Consider the following 20,421-nt stretch of genomic DNA (forward strand, 5'->3'; position numbering starts at 1 on the left):
ATGGTTGTTTTGTTGTTGTTTTAGTTATTAGCCTTCATAGGTGGGAATTAAGAAACAAAGTAAAGGAAAATACAGAGTAAAACTATAAATATCTGTGGTCTACTAAAAGCAGATTCAAGAACTCTTTAACTAGGGAGACAGGAAGAAGTTGTAAGTAGATTCAGGGCCCAGTAGCCTATGCTGGAGTAAAATGACTAGTAGGTGATGGGTGTGGCATGCTATCAGGTGGACATAAGAAACTGTACACCTGTGACAATTAACAGTTTTGTAAATCATCATTTCTAAAAAGAAAGTAGTTTAAAAACAAATCTTAAAAAAGACATAGTACAAGAAAGCATACAAGAAGTTAACAGTATGTGGAGGATACAAAAGAGAAAACAGGGCTCATGGAAGAGAGAAAATACTTGAGAACTAATAGAAAATGTTCTCAACTAAAAAATAGTGTCTTTATGTTGAATGGACCCACACATAGATAAATACTGAAAAATTTAAAGCAGAGGTAAGTAGAAAACATAAATCAGAAAACTAAAGCTACAATTCAGACTTTAATTTGCAGCAGTGAGTGTCTGAAGAATGTGAAGGGAGATTTGAAAATTCTAAGCCTATTGCTCTATGCCTACACAATTTAGTAATCAAATGTGTCAAGAAAATATAAGTTGTGGTAGATTTAGTGGGAAAAAATGAAGCACCTTTTGTTTATGTGAATTAATTTGTTTATTTTATGGGAGGGTAATGAAGTATAATACAGTTTTGACACCTAGGTAAAAGTTTTTATCTCCCTGTGATAAGTGTCTGCAAAATCCTCACTAGGCCCTATTCTGCCATCATATTCTTGGACCTAAACCCTGTCCCACCCACCACAGAGTCTTTTACTTTGATGCAACACAACACACTAACTCTAGTCCAAGTTCTGTTTAGTGTTTTCCTTTCTGGTCTTAATTTTCATCTTCTGCCTATGAGTGAGATAATCCTCTGCTTCTGACTTATCTCACTTAATATGATTCCTTCAAGTTCCATCCAGGATGAGGTGAAGAAGGTGAATTAACCATTTTTAATAGCTGAGTAGTATATATCACAACGTACTCAGTCACTCATCTGTTGTTGGACACCTGGGTTGCTTCCAGGTCTTGGCTGTTGCTGTGAACATAGGTATACACAGATCTTTTTGGATGGATATGTTTGGCTCCTTAGGATATATCTCCAGGAGAGGAATCGCAGGGTCATAGGGTAGATCCACTTCTAACCTTCTGAGAGTTCTCCAGACTGCTGTCCATGGGGGTTGGACCAATGTACATTCCCACCAGCAGTGCAGGAGGGTTCCTTTTCCCCCACAGCTGCTCCAGCATTTATTGTTGCTGATGTATGACATTCTTACAGGAGTGAAGTTGTATCTCGTTGTCTTTATTTGCATTTCTCTGACCATCAGTGACTCAGAGTATTTTTTTTTCAGATGTTTGTTGGCCTTTTGGGTATCTTTTATGGAGAATATTCTGTTCATATCCTCTCCCCATTTTTGGATGTGGTCATTTGTTTTCTTGTTGCTGAGTTTAGTGAGCTCTTTATATATTTTGGTTATTAGCCTTTTGTCTGATGTAAAGATCTTATACTCTGTGGGAATTTGAATAGTGATTTCTTTTGCTGTGCAGAGGCTTTTTAATTTGATGTAGTCACAATAGTTTATTTTTTGTTTTAGTATTCTTTGCAATTGGATTCGTATCATTGAAAATGCCTTGTGTGGTCTGGAAGGTGGCGCAGTGGCTAAGGCACTAGACTCTCAAGCATGAATATACCTTGAAAATTTATAGGAAAAAAGTTCTGCCAATATCTTCTTATAGTTATTTGATAGTTTCTGGTGTAACATCCAAACAAAATAGCCTGCTTACTGAGCTCCATATATTGCACTAAACCATTGTTCATATTATGTTCTTCAATCCAGCACCCACCTGTGGTGTTTTCATTTCCAAGATAAAATTAAGGTTTAGAGACTTTATATAACCAAAATTTACATTCCTGATAAGCTGTAAAATTGGCCCTCAAACAAAGTCTTCTACCCATCCCCTCTCATGGAGATTATAAAGTTAATTTCTGGGAAGCCAAGACAATTCACCTGGGAAGGTGGCTCCTTTACCAAGTGTACAACACAGGTTTGAGCCTGATCCCCATGCACTGTTGAATACTCGGTGCAGTGGTGTGTATTTCCTTGTCTTCCGTTGTCTGTATCTGTTTCTTTCTGTCTGAGAAAAGATAGTTCCAGAGCAGTGAAACCCCAGTCATGACAGAAGGAAGTTATTTCCAAGTACATGAATTAAAACATTGAACCTAGGATTCCTAAAACTGAGAGATATTTCAAATGTTTTGTTTACCTCCCCCCAAAAAAAAACCCCTCAATTCAAAATACAGAATGCTTTCAGTGCTATTGTGTGATACATCTGTTAAGATAGTAATGTGATCAGTGTTGCTTATAGCTTGTGAAATTGTAAATGCCTTAACTTATCAAAAATTTTTAAATATACAGAAGCCTTTCTCATATTCATAATAATGTGACACTGAAGTTTTGGAGTTTGTGAATACTTAAGAGAATATGGCCAATACATGTTAGATGTAGAACTTAAACTCAGTAGTTTACCAAGTTTTGTTCCAAAATATATGCAGGTGTATTTTTGGGTTAGCATATTATTAAGTGAGTAGGCAACATTCTGAAAACATACCCCATTTTAATAAGAATCTCTTTCCTTTTATCTCTTTTATGTATTGGTCATCTACATAAGATTTAGTTTGAAGAGAGAGTACTAACTTGTCTTTGTTTTTAAATTTAGCAACCCAGGAGGTAGCACAGTGGATAAAGCATTGAACTCTCAATCTTAAGGTCCCAAACTCCATTCCTAGCATCATATATGCCAGAGTGATGCTATGGTTCTCTCTCTCTCTCTCATAAATGAATGAATAAAGATTAAAATTTTTAATTTTGACTATTTTACAATGCTTTCCTAATTATTACAATAACAGAATTAAAAGGAATTGCAATAGTATAACATGAGATGCACTTGAAAGGAGAGAGAGTTCACTTGGGGACAGAAAAGTGACATTCTTTTTTTTTCTTTTTTCTTTTTTTTTTTTCCTCCTCCAGGGTTATTGCTGGGCTCGGTGCCTGCACCATGAATCCACCGCTCCTGGAGGCCATTTTTCCCCCCTTTTGTTGCCCTTGTTGTAGCTTCGTTGTGGTTATTATTATTATTGCCCTTGTTGACTCAATTCGTTGTTGGATAGGACAGAGAGAAATGGAGAGAGGAGGGGAAGACAGAGAAGGGAAGAGAAAGATAGACACCTGCAGACCTGCTTCACCGCCTGTGAAGCGACTCCCCTGCAGGTGGGGAGCCGGGGGCTCGAACCGGGATCCTTACACCGGTCCCTGCGCTTTGCGCCACATGCGCTTAACCCACTGCGCCACCGCCCGACCCCCAAAAGTGACATTCTGAAAACCAAAAAAATGAGGTACTGATGTGACTTATAAAGAATTTATTTCTTACATATTAAAAAAAAAAAAAAGATGGGCTGGGTATACCCAGTGGTGTACCCAGTTGAGCACACACATTACCATGTGCAAGGACCCAGGTTTGGAGATCGTCCCCTCCTGCAGGGAGAACACTTCACAAATGGTGAAGCAGATTTGCAGGTGTCTATCTTTCTCCTTCTTTATCTCCCCCATACCTCTCAATTTCTCTCTGCCTCTCAATTTCCTCCTGTTTGTGTGTGTGGGGGGGAATAAAAAATGGCCATTGGAAGTGGTGTATTCATAGTGCCTGCACTGAGCCCTAGTGATAATCCTGGTGGCAATTAAAAAAGAAAAAAGAAAGAAAAAAAGAAAGAAGAGAAAAGTAACAATAATCCCATAAAGAATGCTTAGAATTTAATTGGATTAGGGAAGAATATATAAATGTAGGATGAAGCAGTTTGGAAAAAGGGAAAGATAAAAATGTGTGTATCAGGCTCTAAGGATGATAAAGTAATTAGCTAAGTGAAAAGTTGAAAATAAATAGGTAGAGCCGACTGAAGGGCATGGGAGGTTGTCCAGTGTTCTATGATTGCATGAACCCTGGGTTTGATATACAGCACCCTCCTGCTCTGTCTCCCCACACACACACACACACACAGAGAGAGAGAGAGAGAGAGAGAGAGAGATTTCAATAATACGCAGAGGATAGCATTCCACACATTTTATTTTTACTGTCTTAGCACCATATTGCCTAATTCAGGTAATAATGGAGGTTTCTGTTCATAACCATCCACTTATACTAGGGTAAGGGTTCACATTCCTCACCAGGTCAGGAACACTTCTACTTCCTGTGCAACTCATTGGCCTTCACTGACTGATATGATAGATGGGACTGGAAGAGGCAGTTGGGCAGAAACCTCAGACCCAGGACCTAAAACTCTAAAGATGCAGGAATTAGGTAAGTATAAACCACTAACAGGCTAAGTTCACAAATGAGGTTTATGGCAGGGATTAAACCTTGGACCTCTGGTGCCCCCGGAATAGTCTTGTAGTGCATCACAGATCTCCCAGCCCAAAAGCTATCATTGACTGAGAGTTTCATCATTTCTTTGCTTGACATGTTCAATTCACTCCACAATCTTCACCCTTAACCTGCATTTTACCACCAGGCTTATTTTCTAACAGCATATGTTCACCATACAACAGCCTTGCTTGTGGAGCGGTGGGGAGCCAGGGCTCGAACTGGGATCCTTATGCCGTTCTTTGCCCTTCACACCATGTGCGCTTAACCCACTGTATCACCGCCCGACCCTGCACTTAACCCGCTGCACTACTGCCCCACCCTACACTTAACCCGCTGCGCTACTGCCCAACTCTTTAAGAGTATAAGTTAATAGGAGTATAGTTTAACACCATTCTCACCAAAGATCTATGCCCCTTTCACCACTCCCCTCTATTAGAGCTAAAAGTCCCCTCCCCCCAGTCTTTTATTTTGGTATAATTCTCCAACCCAGTCCAAATTTTGTTTTGTGTTTCCTTTTCTGTTTTTATTTCTCAACTTCTGTTTATGAGTAAGATCATCTTTCTCTTTCTGGCTTATCTCAACATAATTCCTCCAAGTTCTATCCAACATGGGATGAAGAAGGTGCATTCATTTTTCTTAATATCTGAGTAGTGATATTCCACTGTGTATATATACCACAATTTTCTCAGTCACTCATTTGTTCTTAGACACCTGGGTTGCTTCCCAGTTTTGACTATTACGAATTGTGCTGCTGGTATGGATATATATATATATATATATATATCTTTCTGGATGTGTGTGTTTGACTCCTTAGGATATATCCCTATATTCTATTTTTTAAGAGAATCGAACAAAAGCTACAAATGTTTATCTGGAATAGAAAAAAAGCCTAGGATCACAAGCAATCTTGGGAAAAATGAACAGAACTGGAGGCATCAGACTTCAAGATCTCAAACTATATTATAGGGCCATTGTAATCAGACTGTCTATTATTGGAACAAAAACCAACACAGTGACCAGTGGAACAGAATTGAGCCCAGAATCAGCCCCCACACCTACATACATATAATTTTTGACAATGGGGCCCAAACTATTAAATGGAAAAAGTAGGAATGAAATATTTATTTTATTTTTTTATATTTGTTTATTTTCCCTTTTGTTGCCCTTGTTTTTTTATTGTTGTTGTAGTTATTGTTGTTGTTATTGATGCTGTTGTTACATAGGACAGAGAGAAATGGAGAGAAGAGGGGAAGACAGAGGGGGAGAGAAAGACACTGACAGACCTGCTTCATGGCCTGTGAAGTGACTCCCCTGCAGGGTGGGGAGCCAGGGGCTCAACCGGGATCATTATGCCGGCCCTTGCACTTTGTGCCACATACACTTAACTTGCTGCGCTACCACCCAACTCCTGGGAAGAATTTTTTAAATTTTTATTTATTTATTTACTCATTTATTTTCCCTTTTGTTGCCCTTGTTTTATTGTTGTTGTTATTAATGTCATTGTTGGATAGAACAGATAGAAATGGAGAGGGGGGAAGACAGAGGTGGGGGAGAGAAAGATAGACAACAGACCTGCTTCACCACCTGTGGGGGGGCGGGAGGCCCTTGGGGAGGGGCGGGGGAGCCCCCTCGGCTCGAACTGGGATCCATACGCTTTGTGCTTTGTGCCACTTGCACTTAACCTGCTGCGCTACTGCCTGACTCCCTCCAGTGGAGAAATATTTTAAGTGACCCATTTAGTGGTAGGACTAGTACTAGTCACCTTTGGTGGCATATAAGCTCAATTTTTGTTACCGTTTGCCTCTAAGGAGCCATTCTGATAATTAAAGCATGTCTAAGGTTTGATATTGTCTCCTCTCTGCTTATTTTATCACACATTTAAGTGTGTTTATTAACTTAAAATATGTTCTCCTGAAGTTAATATATTTATATTCAGTAGCATAAAATAATTATTACTCTCCTTAATTAGAATATACCATGAGAATATACTTTGAGAAATTATGGTAGATTGTTTTAACTCTACCATTTTCCTGTAGGTTATAAAATTCTCCTTCTTGGGCTGGAGAGATAACATAATGACTATGTAAAATAATTCCATATCTGAGGCAGTACCATAAGCTAGAGCTGTGCCTCTAGTAAAACAATAAAAATAGAACTCCTATTCAGTATTTGCTGGGATTGGTAGTAACAAGTAAAAAGAGCAAATGGTTTACACTCTTTCTCTCTCCCATGTTCAATCTTTTGAGTTGTTATCCTGTGCATACCAGAGTTACCCAGCCTTATTTTCTTCAGGAAGATAACATAGTACTTACCTTACAGTGGATATAAACGGTAACTTCCCCTGCCCTCTCAATTTTTTCTGTCCTATGAAATAAAATAATTACATTGTGATAACTACTGTACAAAGCCATTAATATATTGTTTTTATCTTATAGATGAAAAACTTTTGCAGAGTAGTGGCCTCTGTATTCGAACTCAGTGACATGGGGCTCCGGACTCCACACTTTTAGCCACTACACTCTATTTTTAATTATTATTTTGTATTACTTCTTTTTAAATATTTATTAGTGACTTAATATTGATTTTTAGAATTACAATAGGGGTATAATTACATACTGTTCCTACCACCAGAGTTCTGTATCCCCATTCCCTCCATTGGAAACTATAGTAGTTCTCCCAAGGTCACAGATACAGATTGACTATAATTTCTGTAGCCATCTATCTATATTTACATATAAATATATAAATCTCTTCTATATTTATATATAAATATATAAATATCTTCCTTTCTCAGGCACACCCACACCCATTGCTACTTCTGAATGTCCTTCCTTTTTTCCCTCTTCTGTCTCTGGATCCTGATTAACCACTACACTCTACTAATTAACTATCTTGTTTAGATTAACCATTGAGTTATTTTAATTTCTTTATATATTGTTGTTGAAATTAGTATTGGTAATAATTTCTCCTATCTCCCTAAGCATAGTTTTTGCTTATTTTTGAATTATGGGTGTGCACTTTGTCCAGTTTCCTTGTTTCTTTTTTCTTTTTTTTTTTCCCCTCCAGGGTTATTGCTGGGCTCGGTGCCTACACCATGAATCCACCGCTCCTGGAGGCCATTTTTTCCCCCTTTTGTTGCCCTTGTTGTTCTAGCCTCGTTGTGGTTATTATTATTACCATAGCTGATGTTGTTCGTTGTTGGATAGGACAGAGAGAAATGGAGAGAGATGGGGAAGACAGAGAGGGGAAGAGAAAGGTAAGACACCTGCAGACCTGCTTCACCGCCTGTGATGCGACTCTTCTGCAGGTGGGGAGCCAGGGGCTCGAACCAGAATTGTTACGCTGTTCCTTGCGCTTTGCGTCACGTGCGCTCAACCCACTGTGCCACCTCCTGACCCCGTTTTTTTTTTTTTTTTAATTAGGTCGATTATGGTTTAAAATCAGCAGTAAATATAGTTGTTGGTACATGTGTAAACTTTCTGTTTTGTCAATAACTTTGATTCAGATGCAAGTGATCATCACTTAAGGAATGTCGTGTGTGTGTGTGTGTGTGTGTGTGTGTGTGTGTGTGTGTGTGTGTGTGTGTGATACATATTTGTGTTTCCCCAGCCATTTTTTTAAATTTGTGATTAATAGTGGTTTATAAGATCATAAAATTATATAGTATAGGTTCACACTACAACTATCACCAATGTTTTATGCACGCCCTCATCCCCCCAGCGATAACTGCCCTAATTCCACAAAGTCTTTGAGACTGTTCTATTGTTTTAAAATTCATATGTTTCAGTTCTCTAGATTCCACATGAATGAAACCATCCAGTAGTTGTCTTTCATCTCTTTATTTTACTAAGCATCATCACTTCATGCATTTTTCTCACCAAAAAAAAAGTGTCTTTTGGATTGTAGAGTATTCCTTGGGTTATATATCCCATAACTTCTATATCCAGTCATCTGCCAATTGACATTTATGTTACTTCCACTCTTTGGCTATTTTCAATAATTATACAGCAGTAAACATAGGGGTACATATGTCCCTTTGAATTAGTATTTGTATGTCCTTTGGATAAGTTCCTAAGAGTGATATTGCTGGATCATATAGTAATTTTATTTTTATGTAAGCACCCTCCGTACAATTTTTTACTGCTATCAACAGTATACAGAATTGCTTTTTCTCCATATCCTTGCCAACATCTATCATTTTCTGCTTTGTTGATTGATGAAGGCCATTCTCACAGGTGTGAGGTGGAATCTCTGTTGTTTTAATTTTCATTTCTCTAATGAAAACAGGGGTTTTCCTTTTCCTTCATATGTTATGTATCTCTTCTATTTTAATTTTTCATTAGAGGGATAGTGAATTAGAGGACCTTTGTTTATATGTGTGTATGATTTCTCAGTTTTGTGTAGCAGGTGACTTCTACATATTCTTGTCCCTCTACCCCCCCAGGAACTACAACAAATCCCCTCTGTCCCCAGACCCCCTAGTCCCTCCTGTCCCCACAGTCCCTTGTGCTATTGAGGCTTTCCTTTATTTCCAAGATTTCCTTTCAGAGTTCTCTTTGTGAAATTGTAAGCTCTTTGGAGAAAGGAATACTGGTGTACTTAATTTGTGTTTGTATGTTATTCTTGGCATGTTGAATTGCTTTCATTATTAGCTTTTTGAATTCAAACTTAGACATATGTTCCAAGTTATGATGCACTGTATTTATTTCCATTGTTTGAGTGTTGTTTCTGTTCAACTAGTATGTAGTACTGTGGTTGTATTTTTTATAGATGTTTTTGGGGTGGCAATGGCAGGGAGGTAGGGAATTTACCCTGTTATTAAGTTCCTGCTAGGATAAGCCTGTGGTGGACGGTGGGTATTTCAAAATGGTTCTGTCTGCTCCTCACTATTTTTTCCCAGTTCCTGATCCCTGGTGGTTGGTGCGGATGCTTCTTCTAGCGGTTTGAGACCAAACTGTGTTTGACTTTTTCAGCCTATTCTAGCCTTTGGTCACCTTGTTCAGCTATCTTGGGTTTTCACATGCTACTGCCTGCCTGCTGCATAGTGTCCGGGAGCTCTGGTTGTTTTGCCCCAGCTGCAGATCTTCAAACTTTGTAGGTTGTGCTATGAGATTCTGGGTTTTCCTTTTTTAAATGGTTTTGTCTGTTTTTCTTGGGTGGGAGTTATCTGTCATTGTTGCTTCTTGGCCACACCCCCATAACTCTGTATTTCTTCTTTAGAATACTATCTATTCAGTTCTTTGGCACACTTTTCATTGTTTTGTTGTTGCTGCTATTATATGATCTTTTTATTGATATTTGATATCAGCTGCTTATCAAATATGTGATATGTAAAATCTCCCAATTACTGTGTTGCCTGGTTATTTTTATGTAGTTTGTTTTTGATGTGTAGAAATTTTTCATTTTGATGTAATCCCACTCATTTAATACTGTTTTCATTTCATATGCCCATCAGTTGAGTCCCCAGATATATCTTAGTTGTGAAGATCCTGAAATTTTTGACATTTCCTTCTGTAAATTGTAGTTTCTGGTGTAATGTCCAGATCTTTGATCCATTTTGTTTTGACTTTGTTGTATAGTGTTAGTGGTGCTCTAGTTTCACTTTTCTACATATGACTGTCTAATTTTCCCAGCACTAATTGTTGAAGAGACCTTCTTTACCCCATTGAATGGTTTTGGGCCCTTTGTTATACATATTGGGTGCCTGTACTTAAAATAGTTTTACTTTAAGGCTCTCAATTCTGTTCCATTGGTCTTAAGTGTCCATTTTTATTGCAGTACTACACTGTTTTAATTACTTATGCTTTGCAGTATAAACTGAACATGGGAAGTAGGATATTTTCTTTTTTTTTCCCCCCTTCTTAGGAGTGTGTTGGCTGTTTGTGGTTATTTTGTGGTTTCACACACATTTTTGGATAAGTTGTTCAATTTCCTTGAAGAATTTCATTGGGCTTATGATAAGTAATGATTACATTGGATCTTTTGATTGCTTTTGGTATCATGACCATCTTAATATTTATGCTTCCGACATATGAACAAGCAGCATTCCTCCATTTATTTATTTCTTTTAACACTGTCATATAGTTTTCATTTTAAAGATCCTCCACATTATTTGACAGACTCATTCTAAGGCATTTTTGCTTTGTTTTGGAGGAGTTAATGGTCCATAGCACAATTGTTGACACATGGGTACAATTTCCCATCTCCATATGCAGGGTATCTGCAAAACATTTTCACTCCCAGTGAGGACCCCCCAAGCCCCTCCAGATCCCTCTCCTCTTCTCCCTCCCCAAAGTCCTTTGCTTTGATGTACTATACTACTACAGTCCAAGTTTTACTTTGTATTTTCACTTTCTGTCCCTATCTCCTTTGACTGAGGTTGTCGACATTCATCCCTCTATTTGACTTACCCAACCCAACACTAATCCTTCAACTTTTTTTTAAGGTGAGACAAAGATAGAGAATGTTTTCTTCTATATATTTTCAGGTTTCTGGTCCAATATCCCAAGTCATTGATCCATTTTGATCTGATATTGGTGCATGTTGTTAAGTGGTGGTCTAGGATCACTTTTCTGTAGCCTCGGGGATGAGAATCTCTTTGCATAACCATTATGCTATCTAACCCCCTAGGTTCACTTTTCTGCATGTGGGGCAGTACAGTTTTCTCAGTACTTTTTGTTGAAGAGACCTTCTTTACCCAATTTGAATGATTTTGGCCCCTTTGTCATATAGTAGGAGACTATATATGCATGGGCTCATTTCTAAATCTTATTCTGTGCCTTTGATACAAGTGTCCATTTTTATTCCAGTAACACTTTAATTACTCTTGCTTTGCAGTATAAAATGAAATTGGAGAGCATGATAGCTTCACTTATTTACCTTTTTCTCAGAAGTGTTATGGCAGTTAGTGGTTCCACACACATTGTTGGACATGTCCAATTTATTTGAAATTTGTTATTGGGCTACCATGAGTGTTGTGTTTAACCTACAATATCTACAATTTTTTTCAAATCACTTTATTGAGTAAATAAGAGATTTACAAGGTAGCTATTGCCACATCAGTATAGCTTCTTATTCCCCCATGGCAGGTGTCTGTACATACCACTCCCACTATAGTTTTCCACCACCATCATGTGCTGCATCCCCAGTGTCCTCTCTACACCCTCCTGCCTCCCACCTTTAGAGTCATTGTCAAGTGTGTAAATCATTTCATTTAGTAATTTAGTAGGACTCATTTCTCCCAACCTTCATTTTTCTCATTTCTGGTGTGTGTATGTGTGTGTGTGTGTGTGTGTGTGTGTGTGTGTGTGTGTGTGTGTGTGTGTGTGTACACTACAGTATTGTAGTTCTCAGTTCTATAACTGAAACACCTGCAACAACTCCTGAAGCTTTCCCATTGCAAGTGAAGACAAGGGCTGTAACCTGGGTGTTTGTACATTGTAATGTGTGCGCTCTACCACATGCACCACCATCTGACCCCACATTAACACTTTCTTTTTTTAATTAATTATTTTTTAACTTACAAAGACTTTATTTGTTTACTTTATTTTAATTTTTTGAATTTATTTATTTATTTAAAAAAGGAGACATTAACAAAACCGTAGGATAGAAGGGGTACAACTCCACACAGTTACCACCACCAGATCTCTATATCCCATCCCCTCCCCGTTTATTTCATTTTTATTAGTGGTTGCCAAAATTACAAGATAACGGGTACAATTCCACACCATCATCACTACCAGAGTTCTATGTTCCCATTTCCTCCATTGGAAACTGCAGTGATTCTCCCAAGGTCACAGATAAAGGTTGACTATTATTTCTATAATAATATCTATATCTAGCATCTATCTACCTATCTATCTGTACCTTTCTCCATTTTTTTCCTATGGGTCTACCTTGTCTCCTTTTTAAAGTTTTTATTTATAAAATGGAAATACTGACAAGACCATAGGATAAGAAGGGTACAGTTCCACACAATTCTCACCACCAGAAGGAACTCCATATCCCATCCCCTCCCAATAGCTTTCCTATTCTTTAACCTTCTGGGAGTATGGACCTAGGGTCATTATGGGGTACACAAAGTGGAAGGTCTGGCTTCTGCAATTGCTTTCCCACTGAACATGGGCATTGACAGGTCAATCCATACTCCCAGCCTGTCTTTCTCTTTCCCTAGTGGGGCAGGGATCTAGGGAAGCAGGGCTCCAGGACACACTGGTGGTGTTGTCTGCCCTGGGAAGTCCGGTTGGTATCATGGTAGCATCTGGAACCTGGTGGCTGAAAAAGAATTAAGATAGACGGGCGGGGGAGACAGCATAATGGTTATGCAAACAGACTCTCATGCCTGAGGCTCCCAAGTCCCAGGTTCAATCCCCCGCACCACCATAAGCCAGAGCTGAGCAGTGCTCTGGTGTTTCTCTCTGTGTGTGTTTCTGTCTCTCTTCATCTCTCTCAAAAATAAAATAAAAATGAAAGAATTAAGATAGAAAGCAGAGCACATTGTTCACTAATCATGAACCTATTGTGGATGGAGATTTGGGGTCTCCATTTTGGCAAAAGCTGGTAGGTCTATTTTACTCCAAGGGGCCCATGACCCAACTAGTTTTTGCCTGCGCCTAACATCCAATATACAGGTTACCTAAGCTATTGTCTGGGGGTGGTTAATTTATTTTTATTACAGATTAAATGTTGATTTACAAAATTGTAAGGTAATAGGGGTATAATAACTCCACACAGTTCCTAACACCTGAGTTCTTTGTCTCCATCCCCTTCATTGGAAACTACAGTAATTCTCCCAAGGTCACTAATATGGGCTGGTTCTATGTGCATGTGTGGGTGTGTGTGCAGGCATCCAGGCGTGTGTGTATTTTACCACATGGTCCTGCCTTTGCTTCCTTTTTTTAAATTAGTGACTCAATATTAATTTACAAAATTATGAGATAACAGAGGCAAAGGAACAAAGGAAGTTGTTTCATTTTTTAACAGATATTATATATATATATATCATAGTTTATTAACCACTCATCTGTCATTGTGTATCTGGGTTGTTCCAAGTTGATGCTGTTAAAAATAGTGTTCCTGGGGGCCGGGTGGTAGGGCAGCAGGATAAGTGCACATGACACAAAGCGCAAAGACAGGCATAAGGATCACGGCTCCCCACCTTCAGGGGGGTCGCTTCACGAGCGGTGAAGCAGGTCTGCAGGTGTCTATCTTTCTCTCCCCCTCTGTCTTCCCCATCTCTCTCAATTTCTCTCTGTCCTATCCAACAACAACAACAGCAATAACAACAATAATAATGACAATAATGATAAACAACAAGGGCAACAAAATGGGAAAAATGGCCTCCAGGAGCAGTGGATTCGTAGTGCAGGCATCGAGCCCCAGTGATAACCCTGGAGGCAAATAAAATAAAATAATAAAATAGATATTGTAAAAAAATAGTGTTCCCAGTGGGCTGGGTGGTGGCACACCTGGTTGAGTGCACATGTTACAGTGCAGGAGGACCTGGGTTCCAGCTCCCAGTCCCCACCTGCAGGGGGAAAGCTTTGCAAGTAGTGAAGCAGTGCTGCAGTTGTCTCTCTGTCTCTCTCCCTCTCTATCACCCCCTTCCCTCTCGATTTCTGGCTGTTTCTATTAAATAATTAAAAAAATATAAAATAGCGCTCCTGTGAACATAGGTGTATATAGATCTCTTCAGGTAGGTGTTTTTATTCTCTTTGGATAAATCCCTAAGAGATGAATTGTCAGAGTATAGGTTAGGTGCATTTCTATTATTCTGAGGAATCTCCAGTTGTCCCCAGGAGCTGAACCAATTTGTATTCCCACCAGCAGTGTAGAAGGGTTCCTTTTCCTCCCCACATACTTACCTCCACCTGTTTCTGTAATTTCTAGAGTAGGACATTCTCATAGGTGTGAAGTGGTCTCTCTGAATTTTAATGAGGACTCAGGAAGATAACACCAGCAGTAGTACACCAAGCGTTTCATGCCTAGGGACTTAGTGGTCCCAGGTTGAATTTCCAGCGCCAACAGATGCCAGAGCTGAACAGTGCTCTGGAGTCTCTCTCTCTCCCCTCTCATATGAATATATAAGTATTTATAATTTTAAATAAATATTAAAAATAAAACTATTATAATGGAAATAATGTCAATAGATAATAAAAACTATAAAGACTCCCAGAGGGTTAAAGAATAGGAAAGCTATCAAGGGAGGGGATGGGATATGGAGTTCTGGTGGTGGGAATTGTGTGGAGTTGCACCCCTCTTATCCTATGGTTTTGTCCTATCTGTTTCCTTTTTATAAATAAATAATAAAACTATAACTACTGGTAACATCTATTATGTATTCCTCCACATATTTATATTCATACATATGTCTTACATAAAGATGGAATTGTACCATATGTAATATTGAAATATATTTGTCTGTCTTAGTTCTTTCCAGGGACATCCTTTTATATAAAATGAAAACCATTTTCTTAAAACCATAGCATTGTTCAGTTTTGGCTATAAAGGTGCTGGGAACTGACCTTGGGACCTCAGAATCTTGGGCATGAAAGTCTTTTTCATAATGCTATCTCCCTGGCTCTTAACTAATTTGTTTGTTTGTTTTTGCCACCAGGGTTGTCTCTAGGTCTCAGTACTTGCACAACTCCACAGCCCCCAGTTATGACTTCATTTTCCTTTTTTCCTGTACTTAAAAAATTATTTAAAAGGGGGATGTTGGGTCCAAATAGGGAATGTTAATGTTTTTTGTTTTTTTTTAAATTAAGATGGCAGTCATGCCTTCAGAAAATGGTCCAACATCTTTTAATAATAACCTAACAGTCACATGTACATTTTAGTCAACTTTGGGTTACAAGGAAAGCTATTGCATAACCAACTCTGAACCTCTGCCATTATCTGATCTTAGTTAGGCAATCATGTTTGACTTTATAGGATAAATCTTAAATCTAATATTGCTGAGAAGATTTTAAAAGTTGTTAGAAATGGTATTTCCAAGGGACCAAGCAGGTAACTCACTGGATAGGGAATATGAAGGCCAGCTTCAAGCCTCAGCACCACATAGGAGGTATGGTGATATGAGAGAAATGTTCAGTGCTGTGGTGTTTCTCTATCAGAATGAAAAATCAGGAAGCACCAGTCAAACCATATATGCACAAGGCCCAGGCTGCAGAAAGAAAGATAGAGTCCTTCTTACCAATATGAGATGTTATTTCATTGTGGTTTTAATTGGTATTTCTTGTTATACAAGGAAAAATCAAGGTCTCGTGATGTAAAAAAAATTTTAAATTATCATTATATTTTGGATAGTGACAGGTGGAAATTGAGAGAGAAGGGGGTGATAGAGAAGGAGATAGAGAGACACCTGCAACACTGCTTTACCACTCACAAAGCTTTGCCCCTGCAGGTGGGTACCAGGGACTTGAACTCTGGTCCTTGCACATTGTACCAGGTGTGCCACCACCTGGCCCTTGATTTAAAATGTTTACATAGTGTATATTTAATACATATTTGAGTTCCTATCAGGTGTTCGATTAATCATACTCAAGATCAGAGATGTAAAATTCTTTTCATATGTGGACTTTGTGCTAAAAGTCATGGAAACATAAAAGCATTACAGGATACAAATTAAATATAATATGTTATATTCCTCCAATATTTTCATTTGATCAGAAAGTATGTCCTTTCACTAAATTCATATTCATTATAGAACGTATGTTCTAAAGGAACTTGTTAAAAGCTATAGAAATCCTGGGGCTGGGTGGTGATGTTAGAATGCTCAAGGGCCCAGGTTCAAGCCCCATCCCCACCTGCAAGGGGAAAGCTTTGTGCGTGGTGAAGCAGGGCTGCAGGTGTCTCTCTGTCTCTCTCCCTCTCTATCACCCCCTTCCCTCTCGATTTCTGACTGTCTCTATCCAATTAATAAATAAAGATTTTTTTTAAGAAGCTACAGAAATCCTTTTTTAATTTTTTTTTCTTTTTAACCAGAGCACTGCTCAGCTCTGGCTTATGATGGTGTGAGGATTGAACCTGGACTTTGGAGCCTCAGGCATGAGAGCCTCTTTGCATAACCATCATGCTGTCTACCCCTGGTCCTTTTAAAATGTTTAAAATATAATTTCCTTTTATGTATTCAGATTTTCACATGTGATTTCTCTCTCTCTCCCTTCCTTCCTTCCTTCCTTCCTTCCTTCCTTCCTTCCTTCCTTCCTTCCTTCCTTCCTTCCTTTCTTTCCCTCCAGGGTTATTGCTGGGGCTTAGTGCCTGCACCACAAATCCACTGATCATGGAGGCTATTTTTTCCCCTTTGTTTCCCTTGTTTTATTGTTGTTGTGGTTATTATTATTGTTATAGCTGTTGTTGTTGTTGGATAATACAGAGAAATGGAGAGAGGATGGGAAAGACAGGGGGATAAACACCTGCAGACCTGCTTCACCGCTTGTGAGGTGACCCCCCCTGCAAGTGGGGAGCCAGGGGCTTGAACCGGGATTCTTATACTGGTCCTTCTGCTTCGCACCATGTGCACCGGCTGTGCTTCTGCCAGACCCCCTCTGTGAGTTTTTTGAATAGTCAATTTATGGTGCTGGGAAGGTGTTATAATTCTTATATAAGAAGACTTTCAAGCCAGTGCTCTGAGGTCCCAAGTTCAATCTCTAGCACCACCATAAGTCCAACAATGATTGCTTACGCACTCCCCCCTTTCTCATTAAAAATAGATAAAATAATAAAATAAGTTATTAAAAATGCACACATTGTGAATACTGCATTTTTGTTACTACATAACATATGTGGCAAGCATCATTTATCAATTTAAATTTGACCCCTGTTCCTTAGTGTTATTTTTGTCTTTTTTAAATTTTACCTTCCCACAATTGGAATATAAGATCTACTATACTACTATTAAACTGTTCGTAGTTGTTTACACTGATTTAGAATTTTTTGTCAATATAGTGAATAGTTGCTAAAATAATTGAGGAAATAAAGTTGTCAAATATGTGGAAACATGAGTAGCATAATTTTTAGCACAAACATTTTGATAAAATTGCCAATTCAAGTGAACTTGTGCTAGCAGTTGTTACTAACTCAGGGGAACAAAACAAAAAGCATATGAACAAATTAGAAACAAATTCAAGAAAAATTCTCATTAGAAAATTACCAAACTATGGGGCCAAGCCATGGCACATCTGGTTAAGTGATCACATTACAGTGCACAGGATCCAGGTTCAAAACCCTGGTCCCCACCTTTGGGGGGAAAGCTTCACAAGTGGTGAAGCAGGACTGCAGGTATCTCTCTCCCTCTCTGTCTCCCCCTCCCCTGTCAATTCCTCTCTGACTCTATCCAATAATAAAAATAAATTTAAAATATTTTCAGCTATTTATTAAAATTACCAAACTGCCATTTAAATGTTATAGTCTTACATAAGAGTTTGGTGACTGTTTTCTAGGTAGTTTACCATTTATGTCAAAGATAATGTATAACAGCCAGTTTGTAGTTTATCAGCAGACCAAAAAAAGATCTGTAGAGATAATGTTCCAGAGGGGAAAAAATAATTCTCTATTATTGCAACCCCTCTAAATAGGACACAATACTTGCAGAACTTCTTCAGATACATAAGGAACACATTGTAGGATATCATGAGCATGATTCTCTTTTGGACCACAAAGAGGAAGAAGAGTTGACTGAAGAAGAAAGAAAAGCAGCTTGGGCTGAGTATGAAGCAGAGAAGAAGGTAATTTATTAAAAAATGTTTTGGTTTTTTTGTTTGTTTTATTTATTTTTTAATGGTACTAATGAAAGAGCAGTGAGGAAGAAAAAGGTTACATTTGGGGCAGATAATATTGTATGTTAAATATTTAGGTAAAGAAACTCATCCCTAAATATTAGAGTATGTTTGTGAATTTTGACTTCCTTTGGTGGTAGAGTAGATGGGATAAAAATAACTGTAACTTAAAGGATATCGAGGGCCTAGGTGGTGGTGCACCTGGTTGAGTGTGCATGTTATAGCACACAAGGAACCAGGTTCAAGCCCCTGGTCCCCACCTGCAGGGGGAAAGCTTTGCAAGTGGTGAAGCAGTGCTGCAGGTCCCTCCCTCTTTCCCCCTCCCCCTTTCCCTCCCTATCTCCCCTTCTCTCTTGATTTCTGTCTCTGTCAAATAAATAAAGATAATCTTTAAAGAAGTAAAATATTATTACTTTTCTTTTTCAAAAAAAGATACCACAAGAGATCCAGGGATTCAGAAGGGGGAAAGGAGAAAATCTAAGGGTAGGTTGAAGAACTTAAGCCCCTGTGGTAAAACAGGATGACCATATGGAGGGTGAGATGTACTGACACTTATCTTGAGTAAATTTACTATTGTGACAATAAAATGATATGAATTTTTTAAAAATACTGTAATTTTAAAAGAATAGTAAATACCATTTCTGCCTAGCATTTAATAATAAGTTGGCAGATGAATGGGAAGCTATATATTTAGCATCACTTAATTCCTATCAACATCCATATTATAACAGACATACAGGAGCTTAGACTTTGCAGCTAGAAATATTATCACCTTAGCATATATGCCAAGAAATGCACACTTTGAATATCAAAGCTCAAAAATAATCCTACTGTTGAATGCTAATATTAATCTGGTTGCAGTCTTACTAAAAATATTTTCCTGTCTGTTTTTAAGACTGAATCATCACTTAAACAAAATGTGCCTGAGCACGGGAATCTTTATCCTAGAAGCTGAATCCTTTTTAAACCTCTTAACTCATTGTATTAAGTTTTAATGTTAATATGTTGTTAGGAGACTCAAGAATTCTTTGTTGCCCCATTCTGAATTGTCAGAAAAGAATGCACACTGTTAGGGGTTAAAACTTTCTGTGTAATAAGATTTTTCATTTTGGGTAAAAAGGGTGTTTTGTGAGTGAAAGAGTGTTAATAATTTCCTTCATCTGAGAATATGGCTTATTTTCTAAACCAGTAGATGATATACAGTATTGAATTTTAAATCACAATATAAAAATATGTAATTTTTTTTTAAGGGACTGACAATGCGTTTCAACATACCAACTGGGACCAATTTACCCCCTGTCAGTTTCAACTCTCAGACTCCTTATATTCCTTTCAATTTGGGAGCCTTGTCAGCAATGAGTAATCAACAGCTGGAGGTAAGTTGTGAAGTACAATAGCAATTTAACTTGAATTAAAGAATCTCATTTAGATACTACATCCTATTGCTAGTTCCCTACGCAAGAATATCTCATTTTCCAAGAGATTACTTCTTTTTTTATTGTTATTGTGGTTATTATGTTGTTATTAATGCCATCATTGTTGGATAGAACAGAGAGAAATGGAGAGAGGAGGGGAAGACAGAGAGAGGGAGCGAAAGATAGACACCTGCAGACCTGCTTCACTGCTTGTGAAGCTACCCCCCCTGCAGGTGGGGAGCCCTGAGCTCAAACCGGGATCCTCATGCAGGTCCTTGTGCTTCGCGCCATGTGCACTTAACCTGCTACACTTATTGCCTGACCCTGAGATTACTTCTGAATAAACCAATATTTTACAAAAATTTATTGACCTTTTTGAACCAGTAACATGTAGTAAAACATGGTTTTCTCAGAGTAAAAGTGAATCAGACCTTGAATTTTTTTTTAAAAAAAATTTTCTTTATTTACTGGATAGAGACAGTCAGAAATTGAGAGGAAAGGGGTGATAGGGAGAAAGATAAATTGACACCTACAGCACTCTTCAAGCTTTCCCCCTGCAGGTGGGGATCAGTTTAAAATATTTCCCCTTTTGTTGCCCTTGTTTTTTTATTGTTATAGTTATTATTGTTGCTGTTATTGATGTCGTAGTTAGGACAGAGAGAAGTGGAGAGAGAAGGGAAGACAGAAGGGGGGAGAGAAAGATAGACATTT

At 38.3% G+C, this 20,421-nt stretch overlaps 1 protein-coding gene across 7 annotated transcripts in view; it reads left to right on the forward strand.

Moving 5' to 3' along the window:
- Positions 1–20,421, forward strand: part of ATRX (ATRX chromatin remodeler) — a 217,354-nt gene that overhangs the window by 188,151 nt on the left and 8,782 nt on the right. For 5 of the 7 annotated variants that reach the window (XM_060183149.1, XM_060183145.1, XM_060183146.1 and 2 more), the window contains 3 exons: positions 18,095–18,244; positions 18,728–18,778; positions 19,546–19,671. In XM_060183149.1, the coding sequence (XP_060039132.1) occupies positions 18,095–18,244; positions 18,728–18,778; positions 19,546–19,671 (327 nt within the window). The remainder of the gene's footprint in view (positions 1–18,094; positions 18,245–18,727; positions 18,779–19,545; positions 19,672–20,421) is intronic. The other 2 variants (XM_060183147.1, XM_060183151.1) reach the window with 1 other exon arrangement.

The sequence above is a fragment of the Erinaceus europaeus genome, chromosome X (genome assembly GCF_950295315.1).
Source record: "Erinaceus europaeus chromosome X, mEriEur2.1, whole genome shotgun sequence".
Taxonomy (NCBI): Eukaryota; Metazoa; Chordata; class Mammalia; order Eulipotyphla; family Erinaceidae; genus Erinaceus; species Erinaceus europaeus.